The following is a 20117-nucleotide window of genomic DNA, read 5'->3' on the forward strand; positions in this document are numbered from 1 at the left end:
ACAGGTGAACAAACTTATTTTAAACTTTCCTTCACCCATGCAATTATTTTGATTTATTGCGGTATTACGGGTAATCGAACTGTACTGGTGAGTTATAAATGGTCAGTAAAAAGAGTGTAAAAGGTTAACAAACTATTGAAAACGATAAACACACTTCTGTGTAGTATATATAAAGTCCTCACTGACAAATTATGTAAATCACTACCCTCAAGTTGTATATATGCCATACGCGATATATAGGTGGTTTAAATCATTGCCCATAAAATGTTATGCTGGTTATATTCTACGTGTGAGTTATAACTGGTCAATATATAGTGAGTGAAGATACTATTGCAACATATGTTTACTGTGCAATCCACGTCATGCACATAAGTGAATTATTTTCAACCGTTTTTGTTTTTTTACACAATATTTGGACCTAGTCTACACCCATATACCTCTAGCAGAGAAACCACTGTTACATCAGCGTAACTCACCTCCGGTGGTATATCGAAGGGGAAATTTCGTGTGTTTACACAATGAAGTGTTTCAACATTCATATACATAAATCACTGAAATTCAAGGATAAACTTGTTGAGATGAATTGATAAATTAGTGTATCCCACTCGCTTTGCGATACAATGTTGTCAACGTATACAATGATTGATTTCTAGACAAACTTTTTAGTAAGGGTGTAACACTGTAAGAACAATTACTGAATATTGTTGCATTACGTATTTATTAGTACAAACATTTCGTATCCAAGATTCAACTAACTTTGACGTGCAACGTTCACAAGATGACTTGCAAGTGTCAATTCGATTTTCTCAAGAACAGACTAAGCGCACTTTTTCATCGATATGGCAAATTTGTTGGTAAATATCCAGTTCCCTTTATCATTTTCCCACTTATTCTTACCGTTGGATTAACAGCTGGTTTGGTATTCTTCGAACAAAATACCAATCTGGAATACCTGTATACTCCGGAAGGTAGTCAGGCGTTGAAAGACAGAGACAGAGTCGAAGAACTATTTCCTTTGGACTATGATGATGAATTTAACGCCGTTAGACAGAACACATTAGGTCGGTATGGCCGTCTGATAGTGACTTCGAATGATGGCGGTAACATACTAAGAGAAAGTACACTACGTGAAATACTGACGCTCCATCAACATGTTATGAATATTGACATCACAGATGAGGGACAAAAATACACATTTGATGATTTATGTGGAAAATGGCACGACAAATGCAATATGAATGTTATTCTTGAACTGTATAACTATGATGCTAGCAACGTTAACAAGTTTAATGTGACATTTCCATTACACCAGACTTCAACAAGGCAGATTTTCATAGGTATGAGTCTTGGCGGTGTGGAGTTCTATGACGACAAGAAGACAATGAAATCAGCGTCTGCCTTACAACTTTTTTATTTACTCAAACCAACCACTAATAGCAAGGAACAACGGACCGATAAATGGGAACGCGCATTTATAGATGATGTCTCCAGTTATGATTCTAAAAATCTCAACATTTCATATTTCACATCATTGACCCAAGAACTTGAACTGGCTAGAAGTATAGACACTGTAGTTCCGTTATTTGCTCTGACACTAATCGTTTTGATGACGTTCTCTATATTGTGTTGCATCATGGCTGACTGTGTACGAAGTAAACCATGGCTAGGGGTGTTTGGACTATTGTCTGCTGGGTTGGCTGTACCCTCATCTCTTGGTTTGTGTAGTTACTGTGGTCTTCCATTCACCAATGTTGTGAGCGCCATGCCGTTTTTAATTCTTGGTAAGTTACCACTTTGTTAGTCGTGTGTGAGTTGAAAAACAAGTCAGTCTATGCTATTACTGTTTACTTTCCTATTGATAAACAATGTGATGTTGTAGGATTTCATGTGAGAGTTGAAGATTGATATTTGTTCTTGTATTTCAATAGAAATGTGGCTGCCTTGGTGCTCCACTGATGGGAGGTGATAATTATTTTTTTTATAGAAGTACATATTTGAACTCCAGAAACAATAACAGATGTAGCACACACAACAGGATACTATAAATAATAATCATTGTTATACCCACAATCGTTCATTTTGCATTTGAAGCTGTCTCAATGCATGTAAAACGTCATGCCCCGTGAGAGAAATGCCATAACAAACAAGTTGCTGTTGCAAATACACTTTGATCCATAGATTTTCTTTAAAAAAAAAAAAAAAAAAAAAATCCGTCAATGTTCAAATCATAATTTAAAAAAATGAATAAATCATTCATCATCTGAGGGCTATCAAAGCTAAAATGCTATGACAAGTAAATGTCAGATCTTCACCACAGGAATCTGATGAGGCCAAATTTACTCGAAATAGTGCATGTTGTTGTGTGTACTTTAAACAAACTTCGTTGGAACTACCGACCAAACGAACAAAGAGAAACAGTGCAAGTCGAAAAACGTTTGTTTACTATCTTTATTGCATATTTGATGACGTCGATCGGATCCAACACACGTCATACATCCTGGTGCCTAGATCCGGGTATCATTTGACGCAAGATTACCATTTGGCCATCAGCCAAATAAACAAACAAAGAGAAACAATACAAAGCGGAAACTTTTGTTTGCTATCATTTTTGTATGACTGATAACGACCCAAACCACGTGATTTCAAAAACTTTTCATACAAGCACTTGGTTTACGGTGTAGTGTAAAATATATCACCTGGAACGCAAACGTCCTTATCATTGCTCCCTTGAGAGAAGAGCGCCCACAACGGCTGATCTTTGACTCTATGTTGGATATGATTACGGAGGAAGTTCAGTAAAGATCAGTAAATAGCGCCACAAATGGTCATTTTTCACAATGAATTACACTGCTCCCACCTTCAGAATGACTTCGGGACAATGCTAGTATTTAAATGTCGAATAGTCTCAGAAAGTGATACCACCTATCCCTCGCTGTCAGTCCATCACAAGGCTAGATTCCTTCCTCCTGAACGAAAACTCTCAAGGGCAGGTCAGGACCCCCTCCTTGCATTTGGCGAATTCACAAGCGCACTATTTAGACATTGCAATTAACATTATTGTTGATGAACTATTTTATTTTCCCCCATGTGAGTGAAAACCATATGGCGTTTGTCAATAGATAATAGATTTGCAGACATTTGTGACTTTAATATATAGAGGCAATATTGGTCATTATTTTCAGCTTTAAATGTCATTAAATTTCATCAAACAGGAGACCTGTTTGCAATTAATGCACAATACTAGCAATTTTCTACTCGCCAAGTACAGGAGTCAAATGAATTGCCATGATTGCAGGCGTTCAGTTCGCATCTAATTATAACTGACATAATTACATGAACTTGTATGAAACTGTCTTACACCTGTAAAAATGTTATGACAGACATTCGTTTTGTTATAAAATTACTGTAATTTGCAACACATTTCCATTAAAACCGTGTAATAGAGTTGTTTTTCAATTCGAACAAACAAACAAACGAACGAACGAATGAATGAACGAACGAACAAACGAGAAAGTAGGTACATTGAAATCAGCATTTCACGTTACGTTTCCTAATCAATTAACAACTTTCTTTGGCCACTCATTCATCATTTCCTTGATCGTTCATCAATCAATAAATTATGGAAATACTTTTGGTGCTATGCGACCTTTGTTGTTTCAGTCTCGGGTAATCTTTCAGGTCTGTTGGTCTTGGAATTAGACAAGTTATTGGTAGCTACTAGCAGGATGTCATTATATACAGCAATTAAAACACGTCAGTATGGGTGAATGAATATTTAAATCATGCATCATGCAAATAAGACTTATTGATCACTTGTGGTTGCGAACAATGAATCAACATGATTACTAATTGATTAGTATTTATTATCACATTTCCCATGATGCAACATTCAACATGGCGGGTTTGCCAGTTCCCTATTGATGCATGATATGTAGCCGCATTTCCAATTTGTGTCAATTTCAGTTTACCGTTTATGTTCTAAGGGGTATATACGCAAGTTTAACTTTAACATGAGAAATTTAAGTCAACATTTCTCTCCTTTTCAAATTACTGCTCCCCCGTTTTCTTGAAAATCAATTAATTTATTTCCTCTCTATCTTCTTTAGGTATTGGAGTAGACGATATGTTCATTATGATAGCAGCATGGCGAAGAACGTCCCCTCGGCTTAGCGTCGAACAACGTATGGGAGAGGCGTACTCAGAAGCCGCCATGTCAATCACTATCACCAGCATTACAGATTTCTTAGCTTTCGGTGTTGGCGCTATAACTTATTTTCCATCTGTCCGAATCTTCTGTATCTATACCGCCGTCGCGGTACTATTCGACTATGCCTACCAAATCACCTTCTTTGGTGCTTGTATGGCACTGATGGGGTACAGAGAAGCTGATAACAGACACTGTTTGACGCTCAAAAAGGTCTTGTCAAAAGACGAGAGCCCATCTGTCTCGTATAGAATTTTCTGTGCAGGAGGGTCGTCTGAAAAGTCCCCACCAAGTGAACACAGCGACCATGCTATAGCGAACTTTTTCAAGAATCACTACGGACCGTTCATTACAAAAATCCCGATGAAGATTTTTACGATTCTGTTATTCGCTGGTTACCTAGGCGTCGCTGTTTGGGGATGTTTACAACTTGAGGAGGGAATCCAGTTAGAAAATCTTGTCGGTGACGATTCGTACGCTGCTAATTTTTATAATTTAGAAGATAAATACTTTAAAGATAATGGACCTGTTGTTGCCATAGTTATTGATGAAAAGCTTGATTATTCAGATTCTTGGGTTCAAAAACAAATAGAAAATGTCATCGTGCAGTTGGAAGAAAGTGACCATTTCCATGACAACACTGACCTGACTCAGTCATGGTTGAGAACTTTTCTTAACTTCATGGAAGACAATGATTTGACGTACACAGATGAACAGTCTTTCATCTCCAACCTTAGAGACACTTTCCTTCCCTTGGCTGACCCTTACAGAATTGATATCAAATTCAACGACGATAATACAAGCATCGAATCTTCACGGTTTTACGTCTTTTCTAAGGACACCGACACCACAAATAGAGAACGACAAATGATGGTGGAGACCCGACGTATTGTTGAAAATTCTAACTTTACGATGTTTGCCTTCCACCCTGCGTTTATATTCTATGAACAATATCTGGCCATCTTACCAACTACATTACAAAATATTGGTATCGCTGCAGCTGCTATGTTTGTCATGTCACTGATACTCATTCCCCATCCAGTCTGCTCGTTGTACATCACATTTGCTATAGTAACAATTTCGACGGGTGTTGTCGGTTTTATGACATTATGGGATGTCCGATTAGACTCGGTTTCTATGATAAACATCATTATTTGTATTGGATTCAGTGTAGACTACTCGGCACACATCACCTACGCTTTCGTCATCGCACCATATAAAACACGCAATCAACGAGCCATCGACGCCTTGTATTCACTCGGTTGGCCGATATTAGAGGGAGCTTTGTCAACGATCCTCGGCCTCGTTATATTATCTGCTTCTGGATCGTACACATTTCGGACATTTTTCAAAACCATGTTTCTCGTAATCTTCTTCGGCGCTGTTCATGGCCTGTTGTTTTTACCAGTAATTTTGACTATACTAGGTCCCTGCAATGCAGTGATAGCGCCTAAAGCAAGTAACACCATCATCCCAGTTGTGGCTCGTCAAACTCACAATCGACCAATGAGTGCTCTCTCCATCATATCAGTAACAAGTCTACACTCTGACATATCGAGTTCAGTCATAGGCCTAGACAATCCTGGTATGGTGAATGGATATGTTGACAATCCATCCCTACATCCAATCACAGCTGACGATAGAGGGAGAAAACAACCAATCACAACTCCGAACATGAATACGTGGTTGAATGAAGTCTGTACCCAATATTGGAAAAATGGGCGTCGTGTTGAACAAACACCCAATCCAAATGTAAACGGAATACCTGGTGTACGAAATTCTAGACCAGAGTTGATTAAGTCTGAATCCAGTTTACAATTTAATCGACCTACATCAGCAACAATAGAACCACCTAACTCAGTGTCAAATGTTACTCAGCCTAGGCGCCAAATCTGCTGGGGATCAAATGAAGATGTTGGCATAGAATCTAGCAGAAATGAATATAAGCGCAGTTGAACACTCAACACTCAAAGACAGTACTAGTATATCACACTGCAAGTCGTCTCGGAAAGGCATTATTCGGCAATTTTGGCCTAAATACATTGTGACAGAGCTTTGACCATCACTTGATCATGTTAACTCTGATAGCATTCAATATGATTTATAACCATCATGATGACTTTTTATGCAGAATTTCCAAAATCTTGGTCTTTAAGATTCCAAAAAATAGTTTGTTCAACTGACTAAAGCTGTTTGATTCAGACTGGACCACTCTACGAAATGCCACCGTGTTCGTGCTGTATGCTAGTGTTGCCAGTCATTTTCTACATGTTGGGGTATCATTTGATTGGATTTTTTTTGTACCCGTCAGAGTATTGAACGTTAAACCTTTATTCTCCAAATTATATGTACATTTCATATTTCCATTTTCATATTCCATAGTTTTGTTCATAGTTGTACAGGAGGCTGCATAGTTTATATTCCATGTTTGGTAAATTGACCATGTAAGTTATGGTATAGTTAGAGGGTTGTCTTAGAAATAGCAATATCTATTTATTCAGTACTGTTACAGTAATAGCTTTCATCTTTTGATCTCATACGTTTGGGTTTTTTTTCGTTATTTTTCTGATTTTCGCGAGTAGGAATTGACTAAATCAAAGAAATTCGTGGTACATATATTTCATATGGATTTACTCAATATAAGACTCACTTTTTGATGACATCTTTGACTAATTTTGAATCAAATCATATTTTCAATGTCACTATTATATCGAAATCTACCTCTACAAAATGCATTATGTCTAGCAATGATCAGTTTTTCAGAAATATGTGTGCATAATAATTACACTGATTTGCATACTATTTAATATTTATTGCATTAACCTTCAATGAAGGTCTTGATAGAATGAAAAACTACTTTGCCAAATATTGATTGCACGAGTTAAATATCCTTGTACATATTGACATTATTAGGATTCAAATAAAGCAGAAGTTTTTAACCAGACTTGGATTTGTCCTTTTATTCGAACTCAAGTACTAGTTATGTCCTACTCAAGTCCATCTGTGTCAAAAAATTTGTCTAACCTGTACCATACCAGTGTAGTTGGACTGATATTGATTTGTACTACGAACTTAAGATTATAATTAACAAATTTTCTAAATATAATAGGTGGCTTATATTAATTAAGCCATTTGTTGTTTACTAAATATTTATTCTTGTAAATAAGTTTACTACCGTAAAGGTGAATCGCTTTATGAATCACACGAAGATTATCACAATATCTTAATATGTAGAATTTCAATCATATATAGTGTAGAAAATTAAAGTCCAGTTTAAAGAAATCCCATCAAAAAAAATCAAAAATAAGTAAAACTATGGCTAAATTATAAGAAATTTCAATATAATGGTATACTATCATTATATTCAAATCGATAACTATTAGATTTCATGCATAATAGTTTGTAGCATATTTTTGTCACTCTTTTTGTAATTTTTGATATACTTTGCCTATCAGAATTCGAATTTGCAACACACTAATCTTTACTGTGCGAATATGAGTGCATGATGGAAGGGTCCCCATATAGTTCACGTGTAGTTCAGGATTTTGATCTGTGACGAATATGAGGCTTTTCTCCTTATTTATATCTCGGTGTGATACGTAGATGTATTCCGTTAATCGATCTCAATACCAAATTGTTAGTTCTTTCCGGTAGCTTATCCATCACAGGGAATAATTCAAACCTGTGGAGGACCATTGCTATGGCAACTTTCATCTCATTCATGGCAAAGTTTTGACCGATGCAGTTTCTGAAATTAAATAAACAGGAATCAATTATCAATCCGGTGTAACAGTTAATAAATAAATGTTGTCTAACATGTTGAATTAATCACGATCAATGCACCATTTTTTTTCTAAATCACAGGTAATTCCTGATTTTTCCTGAGTAAATGGCCAGTGTGTGTTCAAGGTCTGTGTATACTCATCATCAGTGTGTGACGTTCTGTAAACAAGATGGCTACCTTGCCATAACCAACATCATCTTATAATCATCATACTAAAAATTACATAATTTATTCATCAATCCATACGTTCATATACGAATTCATTTTCTCATCCATTAAAGTGGCCATATGGATGAGAATTTGGTATTTATTTTGGATTTTTATTTGATAAAACAAATTCACTATAATGTGTTTATACTTGAAAAAATAATGCGAAATAACATATACTAAGTCTATGTCCATAACTCAATACACTGCAAAACATTAAACAATGTATAAAATGTTTGTTATTGTACGTACAATAACAAACTTTTTACACTTTTTCCATCTTTTTGCAATGTAGTGAGTTATGAACATGGACTTTGTATATGCTCTTTCGCATTATTTTTTTAAGTATAAACACATAGTGAAGCTGTTTTATCAAATAAAAATCCAAAATAAATACCAAATTCTCATCCACATGGCCAGTTTAATTTGTGAATTCATCACCCATCTACCAAGAGATTGTGTCCATGGAAAAAAGAAAAGTGAGTAAATCAATTGAAGTGATGACGAATACAGAAAGAAATTGGTGTGTGAGTCTTTAATATGGGTCTGTATTGGAGGATAATTGTGAGTGTGTCTAGTGTTTTCCTCTCCTTTCCTTTTCAATTCTCTACCAAATAAAATATATAAATAGCTACAGTACCTTGGTCCAGCTGAGAAGGGCACATATGCATATGGTGATCTGTCTTTTGTGTTTTCTGGAAGGAATCTCAGAGGGTCAAATGTCTCTGGTTCAGGCCATACATGTGCATTATGGTGCAGAGACATAATTGATACGATGACGGTGGTCCCTGTAGTAAATTAAACATTGCATTGAATAGATTATTACACAGCATGTGTTATAATTATATTATTACAATCAGAACGTCTACTACTACTACTACTACTACTACTACTACTACTACTACTACTACTACTACTACTACTACTACTGGTAGACACATTTACAACTACCACCAAACCCTGCCAATATTAGTGTTGTTCCTATCCTGAGCTCCTCAAAAAATAACGACACTTCCTAACTAAATGTCTTCCATTACCTCTATTTATCGTGCAATTCCAACAATGACAAAAACAACAATATAAATATATCAACAATAAAACAGCAAGTAGGGTAAAAAGAAAAGAGAGACAAAAATCTCATTTATAACACATTCTACAACTTAATACGCAACCAATGCATGCAGATTATCAATTCCATCATAGACATTTCCCTAAATACATATGCATGGATAATGCAGTGAGAATAGATATCTTGTAAATAACCCTACCACTCCCCCTCCTCTCCAACAAACCTTCCAATTATTTACCTGGTGGTATGACCCCAACCTCTGGTAAAGTCAAATGTGACGTTAAACGGCGAGCTACAATTGGAACTGGAGGGCGAATTCTCATACTTTCCTTAATACACAATGTTGTATATGACAGTGATCCAAGATCATCCCTTTTAAGGAAAAGAAGGTAAATAATGTTATCTGTAATATGCCATGTTTTTAACTCAATTGCGAGGATCCTTCTAGAAACGAGGGACACATAGAAGAGAACACACATGAGATTTATATAGAGTATAATTTGAGAACTCTCAATTATAGGTCAACCTGTGACGTCATCGCCAATAGCGCCATCTATCAAGGTCAATCGGCCGAGCAACATAAAAGCATTCCAGTAACAGTCGCTACCACTTTGCTGATGAGTTTAATGTTTTTAGTATTTCAAGGCCATTGACCAATCAAAATGATGCAAAATACTACTAGAAGAGAGTGAAGTCTTATACGCGTTTCACTTCAGCTACAGACTGGATTTGTCTGCAATTTGCTGGATGGTATTCTATATAAACTTGTATTCTAACCTTCTCACTCTAAATCATCATAAATGTGGTCATATTTGAAAGGATAAAATACATTTGTCAATAGCAAATGAAAACCACTTGAGCGATCCAAAGTATCTGCTCTCAGTATTAACTTAATACGAACTTACCATTCAATTTGTTTATTATCTTTACCAGTTAGTATTCGATCAGCTTCTTGTCGGCATTTCTCTTGATGTTCTGGATTAATGGCTAGGTTGTACAGAATCCAGGATATACCACTGGCTGTAGTGTCATGACCTTCAAACATAAATGTATCTACTTCATCCTGAATTTCTTGGTCTGATAACCCTTCACCCCCTTCATCCTGTAAACAATAGATTGTGAAGCCTTAAAACGAGTTGCAGTAATGACTAAGAAAGAGAATGGGACATGTTAAACGTAGTAAATGAACATTCCAAAAGTGGAGACATTTACTGACATTTTACTCGCCAGCTCCCTCTCTTCCTCCATTCACATTATCACCATATAGAGTTTATCATCTTGTTCATGGTCATAGAAATAATCGATGCAGAGATCAGTATCGAATATGTCTAGATGATGCAATATATCTAAACTATTGCGTATTCTTCATTGAAAACAATATAACATCATGATTAAAACAATCATATGTTCCAAATACATTCATCACAATCATCATCATCATCATCATTATCATCATCATCATCATCATCATCATTTGCTTAAAGATATAGACATAAATGCTTGAAAATTAAACGACATATAATTCAAAATTTTAACTGTGTTCTACCTTTGCACTCAGTAGAATATCCAAAAAGTCAATGTATTTTCGGAAACTTTTTGTCTTGTTTACTTCTTCTTTTCTCAGTGTCACTTTTCTTTCTTGTATCACACGTTTAGAGTAGTCGTGAACAGATTTCACAGCTTTACGAAATCTATATCCCATTCGTGACATGTGAAAAATGACGTCATTGTGGTAGGGTACAAATCTAGCTCTCGTCATGGCCAAGTATGACAATGCATAAACTCCCCGGATGTATGGATGCTGGTTCCTATTATAGTAAAAACAATTATAGAAATCATTAGTGTCTGTTTGTTCTCACTATAGGAAATTGACAGCAGGTCTGAGTGTTTTTTATCAAACTGGTTGCCGACCGGTTCTTATGCATCGGTAAGCTAACTATAGATATGTTCTCACTCCCTTAAAACTCAGTAACTATTGCAGACAGTCGTTCATGCCTTTTTTGCTACGTTTCATCTAAAACAAAGTCGTCGTCTCGCTCCGTAGCACTGACATACTAATGCGTACTGATTGCGAGCGAGGCGACGACTTTAGTTTTTAGATAATTAAACGTAGCAAAAAAGGCACGAACGACAGTCTATAACTAATACAGAACTGTCATTATGACACTAGCTTACTTTCTAACTGATCACCAAATGATGACAACGACACGCAATCCAGAATGATTTGCGGTAAAGACTAGTACGAGTAGTTATACTGGTAGTGTACTACAATTTTGTTAGTAGTATTAAAAGAATGGTACTATATACTTTTATTGAGATAGTTTTGTTTATATTACTTTCGATCAAATTTGTCAATATATTATAGAATTACGTGTGTGCTAGTAATTACATTTGTAATTCCATGGGTGCGAGTGCATACTAGTGGCATTTGCACTGAAATTATTATATGTGTATGCAAATGAGCGTGCGCGATTAGTCCATTTGTACACGAAATCACTCGAATGCAACTTTTACAGAATCAGTGGGTACCAGTGTGGGATAATACCCTCGAGGTATTGGCTCTCGTGATTGCGGTGTAGTCTACATTTTAGCCGTTACGTTCGTGAACGTACAGCTCCAGAGAACACTGCATACACACGTGCAAATACCACACTTTATACACACAGGTATCTGTTATATTATAATACTTACTTGTCAACTTGACAGTTGCTTTCTTGACTAAAGATACACTTCAACAGACTATCCAATGTCATCAAACTAACGTGTTCAAATATTTCTACCTCACAACTACTTTCTCCATTCTTCTGACACAGTGCATCCCATTTACTCTAAAATGAAATGGATGACAAACTGTGTATCAGGATGTTTACACTTGTATGACAGACCAGGTTAATAGCGTCGAAGATAGCAGGGATATCTAATAGAAGAACACGGTTTATGGCTTTGGTGACGGTGGTGATAGTGGTGGTCATGATGATGATGTGATGATAGTGGTGGTGGTAGTTGTTGAAGTCTACCCGTTGTGGTGGTGCTGGTGGCAATGGTGCTGGTGCTGGTGATGATGTTGATGTTGATGTTGTTTTTCTTGTTGTTGTTGTTGTTGATGTTGTTGTTGTTGTTGTTGTTGTTGTTGTTGTTGTTGACGACGACGACGATGATGATGATGATGATGATGATGATGATGATGATGATGATGATGATGTAGATGTTGATATTAATGATGCTGGTGGGGCTGCTGCTGGTGAATAATGGAGGTGAGTTAGAGAATATTGTATGGTCATGACGTCAGACTTATCAGACACTTATGAGACCACATTGTACAATTTTAAAGTTTCATGTCCATTTATAATTCTAAAAAGCAGTTACTGTGCAAATGACAAAAGTTCGAGTAGTGAGTAGAAAATCCATTATTTCCCCTTACCAACATAGTTTGAATACACTCATTGTATACATTAACATATGGTCGTAGTATATCAAAGTGAAAACCAGGCGTTAGGAGACGTCTATTGCGAAACCATTTTTGTCCAGAACTAATTAGCAAGCCATCACCAAGCCAGGGTTTGACTATCCCGTAGAAAAAATCATCCTTTGGTTCTATAGAAAAAAGGGGTAATAAAAAGATATTGAGTTTACAGAATAAAGATTTTCATTCATTTCCAGGAACTCTACTTACAAGGACTTTGACTAGCTCATCTTCTAGGATATACCTTACTCTAGCCATTTTAATTTAACTAAACAAATTACTGAGACATATCTATAAGTTTAGTGGCTACAATTCATACAAAGCTATATTATGAATTTTGACAGTACATTCTTAGCCAGAGTACCTACATACCAACATACATACATACATACATACATACATACATACATACATACATACATACATCATACATACATACATACATACATACATACATACATACATACATACATACATACATATTACATACATACATATATATAGACAGACAGACAGACAGACAGACAGACAGACAGACAGACAGACAGACAGACAGACATACTGCTCCAAAGACGATGTTTTCATTACCTGTTGTTGTTAATACTGCTTTTATAGTTGATGGATGATTGACAACGACACGTGCCAGGAAGGGCCCAAGCCACACTATAGTCGCAGGACTTAATTCAGCTGATCGTTTGACAAATTGAGAAATGCTTTCTTCATTGTTTTTAAACTGAATATTGTATGATTTAAAGAAAGCAGAAAAGAGTTAGTTATATTATATAAGTTTTCAAACATGATACGAATCCATGTTATTCCCCGGTAAGGAAGAAGGCTGTATAGTACGCCTACGACGAGTGCTACCAGAACACTTCTAACTCGATGAATAAGAAGAAATAAGCTAAAATTCAAATATAGTAATCAAAATGTAAATTTCCATTTACGCCGATGCCTTCCGGGCAGTTCATTTGATTTTCGCGTCATATATACAAATTTGACAGGCTGGGTATATAAATTATAAAATGAGATATGACTTCTTTGGTCTTCTTAACCTCCAGTTACATTGCAGTAAATTAGTGGTCTGGGGTAGTACTCATTAGTACATTGCATATGACCATGTAAACTGATCTAATATTAGCAAATTGAGATAGACACAAACTAAATATATTGTTATTACATGACAAGTGGATGAGAGCAACGCATTGGTTATGTAGCTGTCGTCATTGTTAGTCTAGAGTTGAATTTAAACAACACATCATCCGACTCTGTAAGTGCATTTATTTCGATATTTGCCGCATTGGATTCATTCGTAAATATCTTTCCCAGCAGACCTGTTTAAAACTTGTCAACGCTACTCTTTCCTCAAAGCTTGATACGCTAATGCCCTATTATTTGGACTACCGTCATCCAGCATAATCTATTGCAGAGAGCTCAAAACGACTGATTGCACAAGTGAAGAAACATGAACACATTTCTCCGATTCTGATGAAATTCCACTGGCTCCCTGTAATATATAGACTCAAATTCAAGATTTTACTTCTTACCTACAAAGCTTTGAACGGCACCGCACCTGACTACCTCACTACACTCATCGAACTTAATAAACCGACCAGATCTCTCCGCTCAAGTGACATATAGTTTCTCTTAAAATTTCATGAACAAGACTCAGATTCTATGGTGATCGTTCTTTCTCATATGCCGCTGCTACCTTGTGGAATGATCTTCCAAGTCATATTCGTTCAGCATCAAGTACTGAAATTTTCAAATCTAGGCTAAACATTTTGAGAGAGCATATTTAAGGGACACTTTGTAAAGCGCCAGTGAACATTTTAAATGGATACCAGGCGCTATATAAATTTGTTATCATATCATATCATATCATATCATATCATATCATAGAGTTGATGTATGTCAAGCTCTGTGTCAAAAATGTAATGTCCCATCAGTGAAGCACCAAGCCAGCATCATTTTAGGTGTAAAGAAACACATTGTAAACATATAGCTTAGTTTCCCGATAGTTGATCAGCCATTGAAGTTAAAAGTAAAATTTCACACTTGCATGTTGGATCACACTACATGTTTATCGGACAAAGAATCTCTAAAGGTTAGGGACATCATAATAACATTCATCGTCACTGTTTAACGCGCCACCAGAGGGCTGAAATAAGTATGGTCAGTAGTGGTCTTTGATCGAAATTAATCGTACGTGCATTTTTCAAGTGAGCTGCACATAACTTTTAGAACTTTGGACGTCTCTGGCTCACCCCATCCTCACCCCATTATTTAAATGTGACACTGACCACCGCTTGCTTGAATGTAATATGTATATGAGTGTGTACATATGTCCATAAGAAGCCATGTCAATAATATGTCATCATTTTATATATGGCGTAAACCTTTACATGTAATGTATCTCGGGTGTATCTAGTCCTGCTTGCAAACCAAATACGCCGGGGACTCGACTCGAATACCACGACATTGTCTCCGTATGAATTGTGACAATGTCAGAATCAAGTTCCGACCTTGGGTCCCGATTTTAATAAGCCGTCTACAAGCACGATAAATATAAGTGTATGCACTGTGTTAAACCAATGTTGGTGGAGGGTCTATGGTTAAACATGTCACATATTATGCCATTAATTTACATTGGTTTCTAATTTGAATCTCAATGCGTACTTGATTTGGAATGGATAGAAGAGGACATGTTCAATGGTGTGAAAACAAATCTCCGAATTAGATATACGAGACCAAATACACATGCATTGACAGTCTACTCACCATATGAAGATGACCATACAACCAATGTTTATCAGGACTTGGTATGGCCGCTAAGTCTCTCTCTCCTTGCCACCGCAATTGAAACAGTTTGTATATCAAGTATAATAGTCGTAGAAGTAATGTGATCAGTAGGGCTAGGAATATGAATTGATAGTTAAACACACTGCTCAATTTTACCGGGAAGGCCTGGAATACGGAAGTAAGAAACGTCGTCATGTTGTCGGTCCACCTTTCCTGACAGAGGGACGTCGTACTGCTAGCTGGTCTTTATAAAGCTACATAGTATTTCCCTATTTATGAGCGACTGTTGTACAGCATAAATGTCACCAAACTTTTAGTTAGTTTAAAGTTCACCAAGTGTTGGTTTGTCATGTGACAATGACTACAGTTATTATATCACGTTGTGACCTCAGTTGAACCCTAGGTTCCAACTAATCGGATTTTATTTCTTCACCATGTGCATTTTCTCTTCTTTATCAAGCTTTGGCCGACAAATTGCCGGCCATGGCATATTGCATTGTGATAAAAATACATTGGCGTTAGAAAGAAAGGAAGCCTTCAGTAATTACAAGGAGCGGGAGAATTCAGGTCTGGGCTGTTGTGTAAAATGACTCTCCCTCAATTCCCTTTCTCAAAAGCAAGAACCCCCCCTCCCTGTTAAAATATTTTTAAGTCATGGGTTAAAATGCTGTAAGAAATGGAAATGGACATGCGTATTTCACTCTCCCACCACCAGAGTAAATTTGTGGGAAGGCACTGCAATATATACTTGTGTTTGGCTGAGCTGAAGGCCAGAATTCCCAAAGTATAGATGAGTACACCCCTGACATGGTCGGGACAGAAGTTAACACATTTCTACAACATTGTTCATCCCTAATATATTACTGTTCCCTTTTACCCACCCCTCTCCTCAAATCACAACTGACAGTTCATTCACCGCATGGTTGTCAGCAGCGATTTGATTGATATGGTCTGCTAGTACGGTCCCTAACCATAACCATAACCCCAATTCTAACACTAACACTAATATTAACCAATGTGGCAGCAATGGGATGTAGAACTAGTGGCATAGGTGGGATGCTGAAACCACGAAATAATGCAAAACTGGACAACAAAATAAGTCAAAGTAAAATGTGACACACTCCCCATCCCATTTTCTCAAATATGGCCCTCCCGAGAACCAATTTATAAAACGCAACCTACCCCCTAATCCCCGTCCCTCCCCTTTGTAATTACCGGAAGCTCCCCAACGCCGAAAATCATGTACCAGCAATCTCTATCGGAATCTCGAGTAGAGAAGAAGGTGTACAAGAAGACACAATAGTAGTTGTCAATAAGCCAAATAAAAAAAAAGTTGTATTGTTCCGGTTACCCGACCGCACATAGTTTTTCACCCAGACACTAGACGTTTTCTATACATATTCAAGAAAAAAATAAGAAAATCGAGAAAATTGTGAAGTCTTGCAAGAAATATAGTGGATGCGGAAACTGACATCAAATGAAAAAGACAATATAAAACTATTCTTCCAATCTGTATGGCTGTACATCTGATGAGAAGAAACCAATAACACATACAGAGACCATGGAAAACAACAGGAAAAAAAACATAACTACCTAAACGAGATACTCACATACGAAGAAAAAAATAAACTTAGAAAAAAGTCTGCCTACTTCACTTATTCTAAAATTGAATGGGGAAACATGGTACAGAGCAACTAGTACTCGAAAACTGTTGTTTCCTTCTTCATTGCACGTCACGCCGAGTCATGACTAGTCTACAAGTGCCATATCCTGGTACCTAGATCCAGGTATACTATCACGCAATTTCACTTTGGCCACGGCCAAAGAAACAAACTAAGAGAAACAATACATCATGAAGCGGGTACGTAAAGAGACCTGGGTATGCCAACTTGTCGAGATGGTGTCTTGATAGATTCATAGATTTATAAGATCAGGAAAGAAACAATACCTGTCGGAAGATTTTGTTTGCTATCATTATGTCAAACTTATAACGATCCAAACCACGTGATTTCAGAGACACTTCACTCATTACAAGCGCATGATTTACGGCAATGTGTAAAATATATCGTCCTTATCATTCTCCCACCCCTTCAGAGAAGAGCGCCTACAACGGATGATCTTTCACTCTATGTGTCTGGTAATTACAGAGGAAGTTCACTAAAGATCAGTAAATAGCGCCACCAATGGTCATTTCTCAATGAATTTCAATGCTTTCAATCAATACATTACACATCAGGAAATGCCCGGAGATCTATGCGACCTTCAATTCACCATAGGTCTAGCAACTAGACTAGTATATTGGCAGTTACGAGTAGGATGTCATTCTTTGTTTACATTAATTTCGTCCTCAGGGTACATTTGTTGCATGATATGTAGCCTTATCTTCCAATGCACTTCAATATCGCTTTACCGTTTATGTTCTAACGGTACATTAAAATAAATAAATAAATAAATAAATAAATAAATAAATAAATAAATAAATAAATAAATAAATGCAAGGGTATAACTTAAACATGGGAAAGTTTAGGTTAATATTCTTTCCTTTTCAAAGCACTGCATCCCGTTTTCTTCAAAATGCAATAAATGTATTTCCTTTTTTATCTTTAGGTATAGGTGTGGACGATATGTTTATTATGATAGCAGCATGGCGAAGAACATTCCGATTAAGATTTTTACGATTCTGTTATTCGCTGGTTACCTAGGCATCGCTGTTTGGGGATGTTTACAACTTGAGGAGGGAATCCAGTTAGAAAACCTTGTCGGTGACGATTCGTATGCTGCTAATTTTTATAATTTAGAAGATAAATACTTTAAAGATAATGGACCTGTTGTTGCCATAGTTATTGATGAAAAGCTTGATTATTCAGATTCTTGGGTTCAAAAACAAATAGAAAATGTCATCGTGCAGTTGGAAGAAAGTGACCATTTCCATGACAACACTGACCTGACTCAGTCATGGCTGAGAACTTTTCTTAACTTCATGGAAGACAATGATTTGACGTACGCAGATGAACAGTCTTTCATCTCCAACCTTAGAGACGCTTTCCTTCCCTTGGCTGACCCTTACAGAATTGATATCAAATTCAACGACGATAATACAAGCATCGAATCTTCACGGTTTTACGTCTTTTCTAAGGACACCGACACCACAAATAGAGAACGACAAATGATGGTGGAGACCCGACGTATTGTTGAAAATTCTAACTTTACGATGTTTGCCTTCCACCCCGCGTTTATATTCTATGAACAATATCTGGCCATCTTACCAACTACATTACAAAATATTGGTATCGCTGCAGCTGCTATGTTTGTCATGTCACTGATACTCATTCCCCATCCAGTCTGCTCGTTGTATATCACATTTGCTATAGTAACAATTTCGACAGGTGTTGTCGGTTTTATGACATTATGGGATGTCCGATTAGACTCGGTTTCTATGATAAACATCATTATTTGTATTGGATTCAGTGTAGATTACTCGGCACACATCACCTACGCTTTCGTCATCGCACCATATAAATCACGCAATCAACGAGCCATCGACGCCTTGTATTCACTCGGTTGGCCGATATTAGAGGGAGCTTTGTCAACAATCCTAGGCCTCGTTATATTATCTGCTTCTGGATCGTACACATTTCGGACATTTTTCAAAACCATGTTTCTCGTAATCTTCTTCGGCGCTGTTCATGGCCTGTTGTTTTTACCAGTAATTTTGACTATACTAGGTCCCTGCAATGCAGTGATAGCGCCTAATAAAGCAAGTAATACCACCATTCCAGTGGTTGCTCGTCAATCTCACAATCGACCAATGAGTGCTATCTCCATCATATCAGTAACAAGTCTACACTCTGACAGATCGAGTTCAGTCATAGGCCTAGACAATCCTGGTATGGTGAATGGATATGTTGACAATCCATCCCTACATCCAATCACAGCTGACGATAGAGGGAGAAAACAACCAATCACAACTCCGAACATGAATACGTGGTTGAATGAAGTCTGTACCCAATATTGGAAAAATGGGCGCCGTGTTGAACAAACACCCAATCCAAATGTAAACGGAATACCTGGTGTACGAAATTCTAGACCAGAGTTGATTAAGTCTGAATCCAGTTTACAATTTCATCGACCTACATCAGCAACAATAGAACCACCTAACTCAGTGTCAAATGTTACTCAGCCTAGGCGCCAAATCTGCTGGGGATCAAATGAAGATGTTGGCATAGAATCTAGCAGAAATGATCGAATATAAGCGCAGTTGAACACTCAACATTCAAAGACATTACTAGTATATCACACTGCAAGTCGTCTTGGAAAGGCATTATTCGGCAATTTTGGCATAAACACCTTGAGACAGAGCTGTGACCATCACTTGATCATGTTAACTCTGATAGCATTCAATATGATTTATAACCATCATGATGACTTTTTATGCAGAATTTACAAAATTTTGGTCTTTAAGATTCCAAAAAATAGTTTGTTCAACTGACTAAAGCTGTTTGATTCAAACTGGACCACTCTACGAAATGCCACCGTGTTCGTGCTGTATGCTAGCGTTGCCAGTCATATTCTACATGTTGGGGTATCATTT

The 20117-nt window shown here is 36.9% G+C and overlaps 1 protein-coding gene and 1 pseudogene across 1 annotated transcript; one reads left to right on the plus strand and one right to left on the minus strand.

Annotated features, from left to right (window-relative positions):
* Positions 1-778: 778 nt before the first annotated feature.
* On the plus strand, positions 779-6160 carry LOC144448151 (patched domain-containing protein 3 pseudogene; annotated as a pseudogene).
* A 1419-nt stretch (positions 6161-7579) lies between these two features.
* On the minus strand, positions 7580-12737 carry LOC144448228 (cytochrome P450 4F4-like). The gene is made up of 7 exons (XM_078138382.1): positions 12686-12737; positions 11956-12092; positions 10811-11072; positions 10170-10366; positions 9503-9636; positions 8836-8983; positions 7580-7952 (listed from the first exon to the last, which is right to left on the minus strand). Exons 1-7 carry the CDS (start codon positions 12689-12691, stop codon positions 7781-7783), a joined length of 1056 nt encoding a protein of 351 aa, XP_077994508.1. The 5' UTR covers positions 12692-12737; the 3' UTR covers positions 7580-7780.
* Positions 12738-20117: the final 7380 nt, after the last annotated feature.

This window comes from Glandiceps talaboti, chromosome 17 (genome assembly GCF_964340395.1).
Source record: "Glandiceps talaboti chromosome 17, keGlaTala1.1, whole genome shotgun sequence".
Classification (NCBI taxonomy): domain Eukaryota; kingdom Metazoa; phylum Hemichordata; class Enteropneusta; family Spengelidae; genus Glandiceps; species Glandiceps talaboti.